This window comes from Sturnira hondurensis, unplaced genomic scaffold (genome assembly GCF_014824575.4).
Source record: "Sturnira hondurensis isolate 20B ecotype Veracruz unplaced genomic scaffold, ASM1482457v3 Scaffold0007378, whole genome shotgun sequence".
In the NCBI taxonomy this organism is placed as follows: Eukaryota; Metazoa; Chordata; class Mammalia; order Chiroptera; family Phyllostomidae; genus Sturnira; species Sturnira hondurensis.
In genome coordinates, this window is record NW_028080009.1 from 37893 (window position 1) to 53131 (window position 15239).

General features: G+C 39.5%; 1 protein-coding gene across 3 annotated transcripts in view; it reads left to right on the plus strand.

The window, feature by feature from the left end:
- Positions 1-12698, plus strand: part of LOC118990795 (E3 ubiquitin-protein ligase TRIM22-like) — a 16153-nt gene extending 3455 nt beyond the window's left edge. The window contains exons 2-8 of one of the 3 annotated variants that reach the window (XM_037051562.1): positions 1874-2403; positions 2990-3085; positions 3712-3894; positions 9835-9857; positions 10970-11070; positions 11369-11395; positions 11649-12698. In XM_037051562.1, coding sequence (XP_036907457.1) covers positions 1993-2403; positions 2990-3085; positions 3712-3894; positions 9835-9857; positions 10970-11070; positions 11369-11395; positions 11649-12253 — 1446 coding nt within the window. In that variant the 5' untranslated portion in view covers positions 1874-1992 and the 3' untranslated portion in view covers positions 12254-12698. The remainder of the gene's footprint in view (positions 1-1873; positions 2404-2989; positions 3086-3711; positions 3895-9834; positions 9858-10969; positions 11071-11368; positions 11396-11648) is intronic. The other 2 variants (XM_037051564.1, XM_037051563.1) reach the window with 2 other exon arrangements.
- The last annotated feature ends 2541 nt before the right edge of the window (positions 12699-15239 follow it).

Below are 15239 nucleotides of genomic sequence, written 5' to 3' on the forward strand. Positions count from 1 at the left end.
CAATTTTTTCTTCCCTTTACTCACCTCCTTCCTGCACCTGTCACCACCCTCCATGATTTCCCCTCCCTTAGTTCATATCCATGGTTTGTACATATAAGTTCTTGGGATTCTCCATTTCCTATACTTTTCTTAACCTCACTCCTGTCTACTTTGTGCCTATTAGGCTTATTCCCTACACCTTTTCCCCCCATTCTCCTTCTCCTCCTCCCCACTGATCACCCTCCTTGATATCTCCATTTTTGTGATTCTGTTCCTGTTCTAGTTGTTTGCTTAGTTTTTGTTTTTTGGGTTCAGTTGCTGATAGTTTTGAGTTTGTTGTCATTTTACTGTTTATAGTTTTTGATCCTTGATTTCTTAGATAACTTGATATAGTAAAATAAATTCTCCCCTGCGTTTTGTAGGAGCAAACATCTGTGATCAGTCAATTAGCCCTAACTGGGCCGATTGCCATCTATCTCAAACATGTGTAGTTCAGAAATTTGATCAGAGATTTTATGTGCAACTTGAGATTCTCCCTCTGGATCTTCCTTTTAAAGATGTTCTCCTAACGCTTTCTAGCTGCTTCAGTAGCCACGAATTATTCTTATCCTTCCAGCCAGCCAATACNAGCGTGCAAAGGTGAAAGAAGTGAGCAAGTGTAGTTTTTTTCTGAGACAAGGTGGGAATAGATTCTGGGAAAAAAAAAACAATTTCAAGGCTTGAGCCCCCTCAGGTACCAGGCCTACCAGGATAGTAATGCCCATGACAGTCTAAGAGTTTCTATATCGCCCGTCTCCCACCCCAGCCATGTGGGATGCTGAGGAACTCGGATGGGTAAACCTTCAAGTATCTGGTGGTAAAGGTGTGTGTGATGTGTGTGTTGTGAGGGTGGGGTGGGGTGGGGCTGTGAGGTGGTTCTCAACCTAAGAATTTATGATTTCAAAGTGTTCTGCTGTGATTCATCTCAGGTACAAAAGGCAGGTGCTATTGATAGACAGGGCCACTCACATTTGTTTTTCCCCAGACTCCCAGACAGCAGCCCTCAATGACTGAAAGGCAGGAAGACTCAAAGCCACTCGTGAGTCCGGCCACCACCGATGATGGGTGTCGATAGTAAGCGGTTATGAGACATGGAAGGTTAGCAACAGGGGGGTGGGAGGAGGAGAAGGGGGGAGAAGGCACAGAAAATAGCATAGATGGTAGGCAGAAAATAGATAGGGGGGAGGGCGAGAATAGTGGGGGAAATATAGAATCTAAAGAACTTGAGACTTGTGGTTATAAACTAAGTAGGGGAGAATGGTGGGGGAGGGAGTGTGTGGGTGGAGGGGAATGAAGGGGGGGAATTGAACAACAGTAATGGTATAATCAATAAAATATATTAAAAAATAATTTTAAAAAATCTATCTAAAAAAAGTTATACCATTCTATAAATTTACTAGAAATTATTATACTCTTAAAATAATATCTGTGTTGTAAATATAACTCCATTGAATTGTTAAAATAAAAGAAGTCATGCAAGTGATAGGTTAAAGATCATTCCATGCAGAGAAGAGCAAGTATAAAAACCTCACAGGCTGCAGTCAGGTTAGTGTATTTAACATGTTGGATGTGTTTGTGGGAGGGGAAAACTAGATAAGACTCATGATGGGGAGCCACAAAGCTCTTGGAAGGAAGGGCCTCAATTTGTCCCTCTATCCAATAGAAACAGAGAAAATAGCAATCCATCATTGCCTCAAACAGATGGAATTTGCCATGTGACATGAACCAAGAGTAAAATGTTTGAAAGTATTACAAAGTGTCCTTTTCATCCTGTCAGTGACCTACCCTTTCTCTCTCTTTTCCTTTCCTAACAGAATATTAATGTTTTGGCCTGTTGTATATCTCTGCACATCAGTGCTCCTTCTCTTCCTGCCATTGTTATCCTGCCCCTTTTGGTATTACCAGCCCCGCAGGAGTTTGTGAGCAAGAAGAGCCTCTGGAGTCAGGACAGAAAGAAGCCAGGAGAGATTGGCCATGGACTTCTCATTACAAAAGAACATAGATGCGGTGACCTGCCCCATCTGTCGGGAGGTCTTAAAGGAACCCATGAGCTTGGACTGTGGCCACAACTTCTGCCAAGACTGTATCACTGCAGAGAGTGAATCAGGGAACCTCCTAGAATTGGAATGCCGCTGTCCTGTTTGCCAGATAAGATACCAGCCTTGGAACCTCCGGATTAATTGGCAGCTGGCAGAGAGAGTGAAGAAATTAAGGGAGGTCAACATGAGTTCACAGCAGCCGAGGAGGAGAGATCTCTGTGAGCACCATGGGGAAAATTATGATACCTTCTGTAAGGACGATGAGAAGGCTCTTTGCAGGCTTTGTGTCCAGGAGCACCAAGGTCACCAAATGTCCCCCATCATGGAGGTGGTCAAGGAGTATCAGGTAAGCCCCAGGGTGGGGAAATATTGAATGGTACCTAAAGTGAAATCTTTACTTTTTAATAGTATTCATTCCCATTGTCACCATTGAAGTAAGCCATGTGTTCTGGTTTCATACCCTTGGCTCAGCTTTTGAGGCTTGAAGAACATTTCTGTGCATTCTTTCATTTCCCTCAATAATAAATGTAGACTACACAATCTTAGCAAAGAGAAGTTGTATGACTGAGAGTTGCTTCCTAAGATAAATTCTGATCGTCCCTGTGAGCATGCAGGTTTTTTTAGGAATATTTGCTTAGAGGAGAGAAAAGTGTCCATGAGAGGAAAAGACTTTACTTGCTGCAGGAACAGGTCTTCCTCCAGGAAAAGAGAGATACAAGATACTCTTGATAGAGGGGTGGTGACTCGCATTACTCAGGGAGGAAGAGTACATTCACCAGCTCAGATTTCTGTCTACATTCTCAGTTCCAATTGCCAGTTTCATTTCTGAAACTTTAGCCTCTTCTGAGATGTTCCTGATTTCTTCTCCATTTATCCTTAATCCAGGTTCTTGGAAAGCTTATAGCTTGACTTTGGAGATTTTATTCTCACAGGAAAAGATCCAGGAAGCTCTGAAGAAGCTGTCACAGGAGCAGCAGGAAGCTGAGCAATTGGAAGCTGACATCAAAGAAGAGAGAGCTACCTGGAAGGTAGGAAGACATTGTTCCTGAGGGAATCCTGCCACAGGAAAGTGGTCAGCATCTTGTTCCAATTACAAGGAGGCCCCTTCCTCTTTGGTCGTACCTCCTGTGTGGTACCACACAATTAATGAGAGCAGAAGACATTTGGTTAGTCCTCACTCAGTTCCTTCCCTATTAAGTGTTGGGGGCTACAGAGTAGACATGTCACAAGTAAAAGCAACCATTTTGAAGGAAAACACCTAGAGGGAAACAATGTAAAAATTATTCATGAATCCCATGACCCACTTCAGTTGCCAAGTTTGAGACTCTCTTACTCCCAGAGAACTCTTTAAGTGAGGTCCCGGTTTCCCTGTTTTGCAGGTATGGATAGCGTTTCATATAGAGTATGGTATGATTGCCCAGGACAGGTGTCTACAATCCAAGCCTCAACCATGTAGCACATTGTGTCCCCTGGTGGCCCTTTAGTAAGTAGACTTGAATGAATTACTCTAGGTAGAGCTCAAGGGAAAATGTAGGAAAAATGATTTTCCCTGGAATCACTCTTTTTTCCTTTTACCTCCTAAGTGCCTGAAGAAAATATTTCTTGTCTTGGCTCATGAAAAACTGACTGCCTCCTTCTCGTCTCATCCCCAAAGAATCGTATGCAAACTGAGAGAAAGAGGATTCTGCAAGGGTTTGAGAAAATGAGAGGCATCCTGGACAAAGAGGAGCAGAGGGAGCTGCACAAGCTGGAGGAAGATGAAGTGAATGTGAGTGAGCCCGACTCAGCTCTACAGCCTCCTATGCCTGAATCTGTAGAGTCTACAGACATGCCTCAGGTAAGAGTTGGGATGTAGCTCCCACATAAAAGATTTCGACGAAACACAGAGATTAAGTTTCTTTTCCTTCTGGGTCCCTGCACCTTCTCTCTCATTAAAAGGTTCCATTGACCCCTAGTGTTCCTTCTCTATCATTCACAACCAGGGTCACTGGGAAAGTCAGTATCCAAATTGCAAGAGAAATTCCCATGACCATTATTTATACAGGGTTGGGCAAAATTTGAGAGGGGTCTATAGACTTCTGTTATCTGTGACCCAGCATTTGTAAGGCATTTCTTCACTGAGCTTATTTGAACAACTCACATCTCTTGTGTTAGATTTTGTTGTTGTTTTAAGGAAGGGCAGATGTAATGATAGACTAGAGTACCTGGGTGAAGGATGAGCACACATGAATATGCTTCTGTGTGTGTGTGTGTGTTTGCACTGGCTAGAGAAAGATTGGGGAAATCTATAAAAACTTAATAAAGAGAAGGTACCTAATATATATGGTTTAATCTTTTTCATGAAATTAACTGCGTGGCTGTGATATTAAACTATGAAATGTATGAAGGAAATTGAGGAAATTGAGATTTTTCTCTACTTGACTTCTTGCCATTTTCCTTTGCTAGCTGAACAGGGATTTCTTCTTTTTAATTGTCCTTCAGTTATAGTTGTCCTCATTTTCCCCCTTTACTCTCCCCCTTGCTACCCACCCCCACCTCCTACATTGAATCCTCCTCCTCCTCCTACTGACTTTGTCCATGGGTCCTTTATGCATGTTCCTCAACTTGACCCTTCCCCCATTATCTCCCTCCCCTCTCCCCTCTGGTTACTGTCAGTTTATTCTTTCTTTCCATGTCTCTGCTTCTATTTTGTTAGCTTATTTGTTTTGTTGATTAAGTTCCGCTTACACGTGAGATATGGTATTTGTCTTTTACTGCTTGGCTTATTTCACTAAGCATAATGCTCTCCAATTCCATCCATGCTGTTGTGAAGGGTAGAATTTCCTGCTCTCTTTCTGTTGCATGGTATTCCATTTGTGTAAATGTACCACAAGTTTTTGATCCACTAATTTACTGATCAGCATGTAGGCTGTTTCCGGCACTTGGCTACTGTAAATTGTACTGCTATAATCATTGGGGTGCATAGGTTCTTTGAACTGGTGTTTCAGGATTCTTAGAGTATATTCCCAGCAGAGGAATTGCCAGATCAAAAGGCAGTTCCATTTTTAGTTTTTGAGGAAATTCCATACGGATTCCATGGTAGCTGCAGCAGTCTGCATTCCTAGCAACAGTATATTATGGTTCCATTTTCTCCACAACTTCTCTTGCACTAATTATATGTTGATTTGTTCATGATGGACATTCTGATCTGTGTCTAACAAGAATTTCTCAACTGTGGTTCCAATACTAGAGTAATCAGTTTCTGTCAGCTGAACGTTTTTACTTCTGCTTAAAAAAAACACATTTCTTAAGGTATAAATTACACATGAAATGCCCCATTATAAGTATGTAATCCTAAGTTTTTTAATAAATATATTGAGATTCTTTTTGTACTTATTATTTTTGTTATTCTATTACAGTTGTTCCATTTTTTTGCCCTTTGCCCTCACCCATCCAGCCTACTCCCCACTCCCACAGTCAATCCCTACACCATTGTCCATGTCCATGTGTCACTCATACATATTCTTTGACCAGTCCCTTCTGTTCTTTCCACCATTATCCCTCTTTCTACCCCTTTGGCTGCTTCCAGTTGTGTCTGTGGTTCTCTTTTGCTTGTTAGCTTATTTTTGTTATTAAATTCTTCCTATGAGTGAGATCATATGGTATTTGCCTTTCACTGACTGACTTATTTCACTTGACATAATATTCTCCAGTCCCATCCATGATGTTGAACCATGAAGAAATTCAGTTCAACATTTGTTGAAAAGACTCTCCCTTCTCCACGGAATTACTGTGGCACTTTTGCCAAAAATCAATTTGCTCTAAATATAAGGATACATTTCTGTATTATTACTTTCTTACATAAATGTTTATATTTATCTTTGCACTGACATTCTAATCTTTTGATTACTATGGCTTCATAAAAATTTTGATATAGGTTAGGGTAATCCTATTCAGTTCTATGGCAAAACAATTCTATGGTAAGTCAGCGGTCTCTGGAAACCATTTAAACACCCCTGCAGCAGGGACCATTTGGAAAATTTTACTGCCATCTAATAGGTAGAGACCAGAAATGCTGCTAATTCAGATGCAAAGCACAAGGCAGGGGTAATTGCAAAGAATTATCAGGGGAGAATACTAGTAGTGTCAAAGCTGAGAAACACTGCCCTGGATCCATCAAATTTTCAATATCTTGTTAATTTTTATTAAAACCCTTATGGAATTTTTATAGGATGAGGAGATGGTGTCAACTAAGGGATGGATTGTATAGGACAGTTGTTTGTCCAACCATAGTTAAGTATTTTTTAACTTTTATTTATTTTTACTTTTTAAAATATATTTTATTGATTATGCCATTATAGTTGTCCCATTTCCCCCCTTCATTCCCCTCTACCCTGCACACCCCTCCCCCTACACTCCCCCCACTTACTTCATGTCCATGTGTCATAAGTTCTTTAACTTCTACATTTCCCATAGTACTCTTGCCCTCCCCTGTCTATTTTCTCCCCACCATCTATGCTACTTATTCTCTGTATCTTCTCCCCCTTCTCCTCCTCCCACTCCCCTGTTGCTAACCCTCCATCTGATCTCCATTTCTATGGTTCTGCTCCCAATCTAGCTGTCCTCTTAGTTTGCTTTTGCTTTAGATGCGGTTGTTAATAATTGTGAGTTTGCTATCCTTTCACCATTCATATTTTTTATCTTCTTTTCTTAGACAAGTCCCTTTAACATTTCATATAATAAGAGCTTGGTAATAATGAATTCCTTGAATTTGACCTTATCTGAGAAGCACTTTATCTGCCCTTCCATTCTAAATGAAAGCTTTGCTGGATACAGCAATCTTGGATGTAGGTCTTTGGATTTCATGACTTGGAGTATTTCTTTCCAGCCTCTTCTTGCCTGTAAGGTCTCTTTTGAGAAATCCACTGACAGTCTGATAGGAACTCCTTTGTAAGTGACTGTCCCCTTATCTCTTGCTGCTTCTGGGATTCTCTCCTTCATTTTAGTCTTGGCTAATGTAATTATGATGTGCCTTGGTGTGTTCCTCCTTGGGTTCAGCTTCGTTGGGACTCTCTGAGCTTCCTGGATTTCCTGGAAGTCTATTTTCTTTGCCAGACTGGGGAAGTTCTCCTTTATTATTTGTTCAAATAAGTTTTCCACTTGTGGCTGTTTCTTTCCCCTTCTGGTACCCCTATAATTCGGATGTTGGAACATTTAAAGATGTCCTGGAGGTTCCTGAGCCTCTCCTCATTTTTTTGAATTCTTGTTTCGTCATTCTTTTCTATTCAATTGTTTCTTCTTTCCTTCTGGTCCACTCCATTGATTTGAGTCCCAGTTTTCTTTCCATCACTATTGGTTCCCTGTGCATTTTCCTTCATTTCACTTAGTATATCCTTCATTTTTTCATCTAATTTGCAACCAAATTCAACCAGTTTTGTGAGCATCCTGATCACCAGTGTTTTGAACTGTGCATCTGATAGGTTGACTATATCTTAGTCACTTAAAAGAATTGGCTCTGGGGCTTTGATTTGTTTCTGTGTTTGAGCCATAATGTTTTGGTCTTTTCTCACCTGTTGGGTATGAGGGGTGCAGCCTTAGTTGTTCACCAGGGTGGGGCAACCCAGTCACTTTATTTGGGTACAGGGTCAGAGAGGGAATAATGGCACTTGCTCTCCTGTCTCTCAGATTTCAGTCCCCTCTGCCTCTTCCCACAGGCAAATTGTGTCCTTCTGGGGCTGGTTCCCAGGTGGGCTTGTGTACATTCTAGGACTCTGTGTCTCTTTAACAAATTCTCCTGTGAGGCTGGGAGTCTCTCCTGGGACCTCAACCCCCACAAGTTTTTTTAATCAGTGCTTTTAGTCTTTATTTTCTGTTGCTGGGGCCTTGGGTTTGTGGTCTGTCTCATTGCCTGTTTTGCCTTGTTTTTTTGCATACAAATGTGTGTTGGGTCAAAAAACCACCTTGCACACCTCACTGGGTCTGCTTATTTCCTCTCTGTGCCTGGGTCTGCCAACCACCACTTTTTCCTGTCATGACCCCTCTCTGCCAGCTGTTGACTCTGTCCCTCTTACCAGTCTTGATGAATGGTTTGTTGTCGGACTTCCCTACAGTTCAATTTTCTGTCTGTTTTGGTTGTTTTTTCATTTCTAAATCTTTGTTGTCCTTAAATTCGGTTGTGTGAGGAGGCACAGTATTTCTACCTATGCCTGCATCTTTGCCAGAAGTTAAGTACTTTTTTTAAAAACCATCTCTTGATTACCTTTTGGGGAACCATCTCTACCCTCACTCCAGGTAGCTGATTAGTGCTGATAAAATCAGTAGCATTAGAAATATGTATGTCTTTTAATTCTAAGTAAAGCAACATATGCAATTTCTATACATTTACCAATGTTGCAGTAATTATTTTAAGATATGTATCTGATCCATTTCAAGGCAATGATTTGTGTGCTTACAATATCAGGGTTATGTCTAGAAAGAGAAATCTCTTCTGCTAGGTAATATAACATGAATTATCATTTAAACCAGGATATTCATGTTGATGCCATATATATTATGAAAAGGAAGTTTGTATAAGAGGTAGAAAATAAGATTTTGAGAAGAAAAAACAGATGCTGAAGACAATATTTTTTTCTAAAAATCTTGCTATTACCAAAGTGATACCCGCTTTTTGAGTTTCTCTTATTTTATTTTGAATTTAAGCCAGTTTTAGCTGTTTTTTCACGTATATAATAACAACAAAAGACCTAATGCAGAGAGTAACATTTTTTGAGGCTATACAGCCAAGGCTTTGTTGGGATAAAGGGTTTAGAGTAAAGAGGGAGAAAAAAATGTATGGGTGTATTTCCATTAAAAAATAAGGCCAATTATGTTAAAATGGGGGGAAAAGATGGCTATAAGAAGCCAACCATATAGACTGAATTGGCTTAATATGGTATTAAAATTCATGGTAAGATACACTTTTTAAGTCTGTGATGAAGAGGATATTGGTCTGGACAATGGAATGTAAAAGGTTGGACAATAGTCAATAACATTTTAGACTTTCTTTGCTGCTGGTTCCCATGGCCCGTTTCATACATAACGCGTGATGTGATTCCCTTCCGACAGTGTTTAGGAGGTACATGGAGTGAGTGGAGAGAGACCAGAGGGACATTTGTTTGAGGGGTTAGTTTGCTTGTTCCTGCAGCAAAAGAGAATATACTTCCTGAACAGTGTAATTATTAATTGTTCATTTTTTATTCCCCAGAGCCTAAAATGATGTCTGGCAAATAGAAGATTTTACCTTTATTTGTCTCTATAATAACTAAAAGTATAATGAATAAAGGGGATTTCTCATGAAGGTGTATTAAAAAACTGTAGGCTGACTCTCTTCCTTTTCAATATATTACATCTCCAGACTCTTGAAGCGTCTTTCTAACATCCTCACGTGAGTCCTTGGGAGGCTTGGTCTGAGTGTTATCTCTACAGTTTGTCCCCATTTATTTATTCTGACCATCTTCTTATTCACATCATATCAAGGGGTGCTAGGGGTGTGAGGAGGAAGGTAAGTAAAACTTTGTAAGGTAGGAGGGCTTATTTCTCCTTTGAGATTTGCCAGATAAAGTAAGGAATGTGTAGTTAAATTTGAATTTCAGATAAACAGCAGATCATATTTTAGCAGAAGAGTATCCTAAATATTGCAGAGGTGATTATTGTACTAAGACATATTTGGAATTTATCCAAAATTAAATTTTAACTAGCCAGATTATCTTCTAAATCTGGAAACCTTGTAATTGATTTATGTATTCTCTCTTCTCCCCAGGATGTGATTAACGTCTTAAGAAGGTATGTGTACCAGACCAGGCATGGTCCTTTTTTTTTATGTGATGACAGAATTATAACAGTAAGAGTAATCTTGAATCAGTCATAATTTTAGAAGTTGCATAATTTTTAAAAATTTGGGTATTAGCATGGTTTCAAATTGTTGATGACAGGTGAAACTTTTTAATGTAGGGAACGTGTGCAGTGGGAGGTCGCAGAGTTTGTGTGGATAGAAGCATGGGAAATAAGGGGTTACAGTATCAGTATTCAATGAGTTCACTCCTTTTAGAAGACCTTGGTTTCTGCCTCTGTTTATGTGTATACTTCATAGGTGCCTGTCTTGTTGCAGGGAGGATCATGTCCTGAAGTCTTGGGGAAAAATGACTTTAGTCCTAGTGCCAATAATTAACCTCTTATTGTTTAAACATTTTAGCGTGTTATAGGGAAAATTGTTTTATTTGTCTGAAGTTTCCTACCTACTTGGCAAGCATCAAACACATGAAATTCAGATCACTATTAGTTTGGATATCATACCTTCTCGTTTCCCAAATATTTGTCATGTTTTCCCAGAGAATGTGACCTTGTATGTCATAATTAGCATCTATATTGAGATAACAGGCTTAAGAGACCTTCAGCCTTCATATGCAGAAGCACTACACTTGATAACCTAAAATTTTTAGTAGCTTAGTTCTAGAGCTTCCCCACTAACTATCTACCCAGAAACTTATATTATTGGCTTCTTCCTAGAGGATCAAATGACATAACAGTGACTTCTCTTTATATCAAATATTTTTTTAAAGAACCAAAAAACTTTTGAAGGTACCATTATTTTATCTAATACCATATTTTTTTAAGAGGTAGAGTGTTAAGTAGTTAATTCTTCTATTTTAGAAGAAAGAACATAGGCTTCATGAGAAGAAGTCCTTCCCAAAGTGACTCAGATGGTAAATGAGAAGGCAGATATGAAGACATTTCTTCTCGCTGCAGTGACAGGGCTCTCACTTCTCCCTCCCTGAGGTTCTTCAGGGAAGTAGAGTTGAGTGAGGAGGCATCATTGGAGGGGCAGGTGAGAGGGACATTGGTCTTGGAGAGACACAAAGTCAAAAGTGTGGTCAATCAACTCTTTTCTTTGGTAGGAGCGAGATTGACACCTTGAACAAGCCAAAAATTGTTTCCAACAAAACAAAGAGTGTATTCCGAGTTCCAGATCTTGCTGGGATGCTGCAAATGTTTAAAGGTGAGGAGAGCCAGGGAAAGGGTGTGTGAGGGAGCGGATTCTCATAGTATAATAGCAAAATTGGGGAGTGGATTTTATTTACACATGAAATAAAAAGGAAGTAGTCCTGACAAGAAGAGACAAATACCCAGTACAGAAGATGTGAACACATCTAAAGTGGAAGGGACAGGTGTCCTCTTCTTCTCCAGTTGACAGCTTCAAAGGATGACCATTTTCTGTTCCCAGTCGAGTGAAAAAAACAGGTACAGTGTTTCTCCCTTTGCTTCTAACAACATCACTGAAACTTTTGTCATTTCAGAGCTGACAGAAGTCCAAAGCTACTGGGGTAAGAAACCACAAGTGCTTCAAATCACCATGTTCTGACCTCTTTTCAGAAGTGCTGGTACTTCTAAGTGCCATAATCTTAGTTACCTATATTTCTCTAAATCAGGCATACCTACAACAGTTCTAAAGTAATCTATCCAACACTGACCCATTAACTCATTTTCCTCCCAGTCAATTCCCAATATTCCTCCCTACAGTGTCACATGACACATCTGCCTTGTGTAATGCACCCAACTGTGCAATTTTCCCTACAGTGGACTTGATGCTGAATCCACTCAATGCTGTTTCAAATGTTGTCATTTCTGCGGATCAGAGACAAGTGACAGTTGGGCAACAATCCACGTTTAGTGATGTACATCCATGTAATCCATGTGATTTTTCTGCTTTTGATGTTGTGGGCACCCAACACTTCTCCTCGGGGAAATATTATTGGGAAGTTGATGTGTCTGGGAAGATTGCCTGGATCCTGGGGGTATACAGTGCACCAAGTAACCTCAACAGCAAAAAAAGCTCTGGGTTTGTTTTTAACCCAAGTGTAAATGATTCAAATGCTTACTCCAGATTCAGACCTGAAAATGGCTACTGGGTTATAGGCTTACAGAACAGATCTGTGTACAGTGCCTTTCAGGACTCTCCCACCTCGGATCCCAAGGTCCTGACCCTTTACATGACTGTTCCTCCCTGTAGAGTTGGGGTTTTCCTAGATTTTGAAGCAGGTGCTGTCTCATTTTTTAATATCACAAACCAAGGGTCACTCATCTACAAGTTCTCTAACTGTCACTTTTCTCAGACTGCTTATCCATATTTCAATCCTTGGAACTGCCCAGTTCCCATGACCCTGTGCCCACCTGGCCCCTGAGCCCTCTCCTGCCCTCACCCACTTCTGTGTAGCAACTTGTCCTGGACTCACCTCCTGCCCCTGAGCTCACTGCTCCATCCACGCCATCTCTTCCTTGCTGTCTCTCTTCTTCAGGACGTTTAGTCATTTGGGGGGTTTGCATTGTTTCTGATGTAAGTTAGATGGGAAGCTCATTTATTTTTTACCACTTTCTGTATTCTCAGTGAGAGACATTTAATCCCTCCTAAAGACAGAGTAGTATTGGTTTAACATCTCTGCCCTCCCATTTCTCCACATTTTTCTTTATCACTGATCTGAAGAGACATGGATCACCTGTGTCCACCAACCATGATCTCAGGATAACACACAGGCACCCCACCCACCCCCACCAACTGAGGAGTGTCTGAGTGTGTCTGAGTGTTGCCCAGCATACAGCAGTAGGCTGTTCAGAGGGCTGAGAAAAAAACAAAACAAAAGTAATATATGTATTCAGAATGAAAATCTTATGTTCAAAATTTCTTAGTTCAGATCCTGTCTCTTCTTATCAATGTTGTGTAGCTATCAATAAATTGTTGTTTCTTCTCATAAAATACAAATTATAATTTAAACTGCACCTAACCCTGAAGATTGTTGTGTAAAACTAACCTCCCCTGAATGTAAAGCTCCTATTTACATCTCCAGCACAATTACAGTAAATATTTGCTCTCCTGTCACTGAGAAGCATAAGCTGAGGTGACCTGTGCAACAGGCCTGTGCCCTTCAGAGGAGCAGTGAGTGCTTCTGCTGCAGCCTCATTTGTCAGGTTCCTGGTTCTGCTGTTGAGACCAGTCCAGTCCCAGTCTTCAGTTAGAGACCTTTTTACACCCAGACTGGGACTGTGTTAAGTCCCTTTCTTGGAAATGGGTCTGAAAAATGCAAAAGTATGAGTTTCCAAGACCTTTCTAGTGAAGGAAGCCATGTCTAGGACAGCTGTTCTTTTAGGGTCAGCCTTTTGGTTTTCAGGACTTTTTCTTGCTGTGAAACATCTGAGTATAACACCCTATAGACCATCCCATGCACTTTTCTCTTCCTTACTTCTAAAATCAGTTTCAAATTATGTTGAGGAATAGATTTGCCCAGGATAGGAAAGGAGCAAACTTTTCTTACGAAAGCACACATTATAAATGAGGACTGGCTACTGCACAGAACCCACATCAACATGTACAGGGGTGATTACGTATTGCAGTGGGATAAAAAAGACGGTACTTGTCTGGGAAAAATATGTCCACGCAAATTTAACCTTGAACACACATACATACACAACACATGGAGATATATTATTGTATCTATGTATAAATATATAGGGAGTACCTTAATCTCAGTTAATTTTTTAAATATCATAAAAGAAATAATTATTTATCAGGGAGTTGAAACATTTACAAACTTATGAGGTATGTTTGAATGTTCTATAATTAATGAGTGGAGGAGCCAAGGTTGGAACCTGGTCTGTGTTTCTCCAGCACAGAGTTTCTGCTGTTCACTCCCCAGGAAAGGTAAGAACCAAATCTCCTAGGATGTGAGGTAGACAGGAAATTCCAGGAGATGCTGATTTTTACAAGGAGCCTGGAGAATCATGAGACAATCTTAGGGGCCAAGAGATATTGATTGTCGTGCTCAATCCAGGTAGCCATTAATGAAGCAGGAGCTGGTCATGATCATGTTTAAAATTACATCGAATAGTTAATGACCAAAATGCTTGTGCACATGACACATTGTAGAGAGTGAACATTGTGCACAGTTGAACCTTGACTTTAAAATCAGATAGCATTTTGTAATCATACTGATATTGCTACTTACTGGTCTATATTTAAGTAAGTTGGATTTAGCTTCTCATAAGAAATAAAAATAGTAAGAATAACATAAGAATATTGAGAGAGTGAAAAAATAGAGCTTTTGCTTTAACTTTCTCGATTCCTATCACATAAGCAGTGGTCCAGATTGTTGTCAATTGATTTTCTCTGTGATTTGAAATAATGAATGTTAAAAATGAGTATGAATCTACCTGAAATTTAATATCTTTGTTATAATTTGAAATAGAATACGGGTTAATGAAGTACATCATTTTAATCTTATCTTTCTGAATAAAAATATTTTTGGTCTTTTAATTTTGAAATATAGTTTATCTTACACGTTTCTAGTGTACAATTCTAGGTTGTAATTGCTTTTCTCTAAACATTCTCTTTGAATTTATTATTTAATATTTGCTATCAATCACATTGTCTTCTTTATTGTACTAAAAATTATCTAATATGAGATCTAACTGCTTACATTTTAAGGCATTACAATTCAATAGGTTTAAAGTTTCAGTTATGCAAGATGAGGAAGTTCTACAAATCTGCTGCATAATATTTTGCCTATAGTTACTTATATTTATTGTGCATTTAGTGATTATTTTTTATTTTAAAATAAAGTTTTATGTTTTGTTGTTGCTACCTACTCTTACTTGAAGTACTGAAATAAATTTTAAAGTATATTGTATTGATTATGCTATCACAGTTGTCCCAATTTTTTCTTCCCTTTACTCACCTCCTTCCTGCACCTGTCACCACCCTCCATGATTTCCCCTCCCTTAGTTCATATCCATGGTTTGTACATATAAGTTCTTGGGATTCTCCATTTCCTATACTTTTCTTAACCTCACTCCTGTCTACTTTGTGCCTATTAGGCTTATTCCCTACACCTTTTCCCCCCATTCTCCTTCTCCTCCTCCCCACTGATCACCCTCCTTGATATCTCCATTTTTGTGATTCTGTTCCTGTTCTAGTTGTTTGCTTAGTTTTTGTTTTTTGGGTTCAGTTGCTGATAGTTTTGAGTTTGTTGTCATTTTACTGTTTATAGTTTTTGATCCTTGATTTCTTAGATAACTTGATATAGTAAAATAAATTCTCCCCTGCGTTTTGTAGGAGCAAACATCTGTGATCAGTCAATTAGCCCTAACTGGGCCGATTGCCATCTATCTCAAACATGT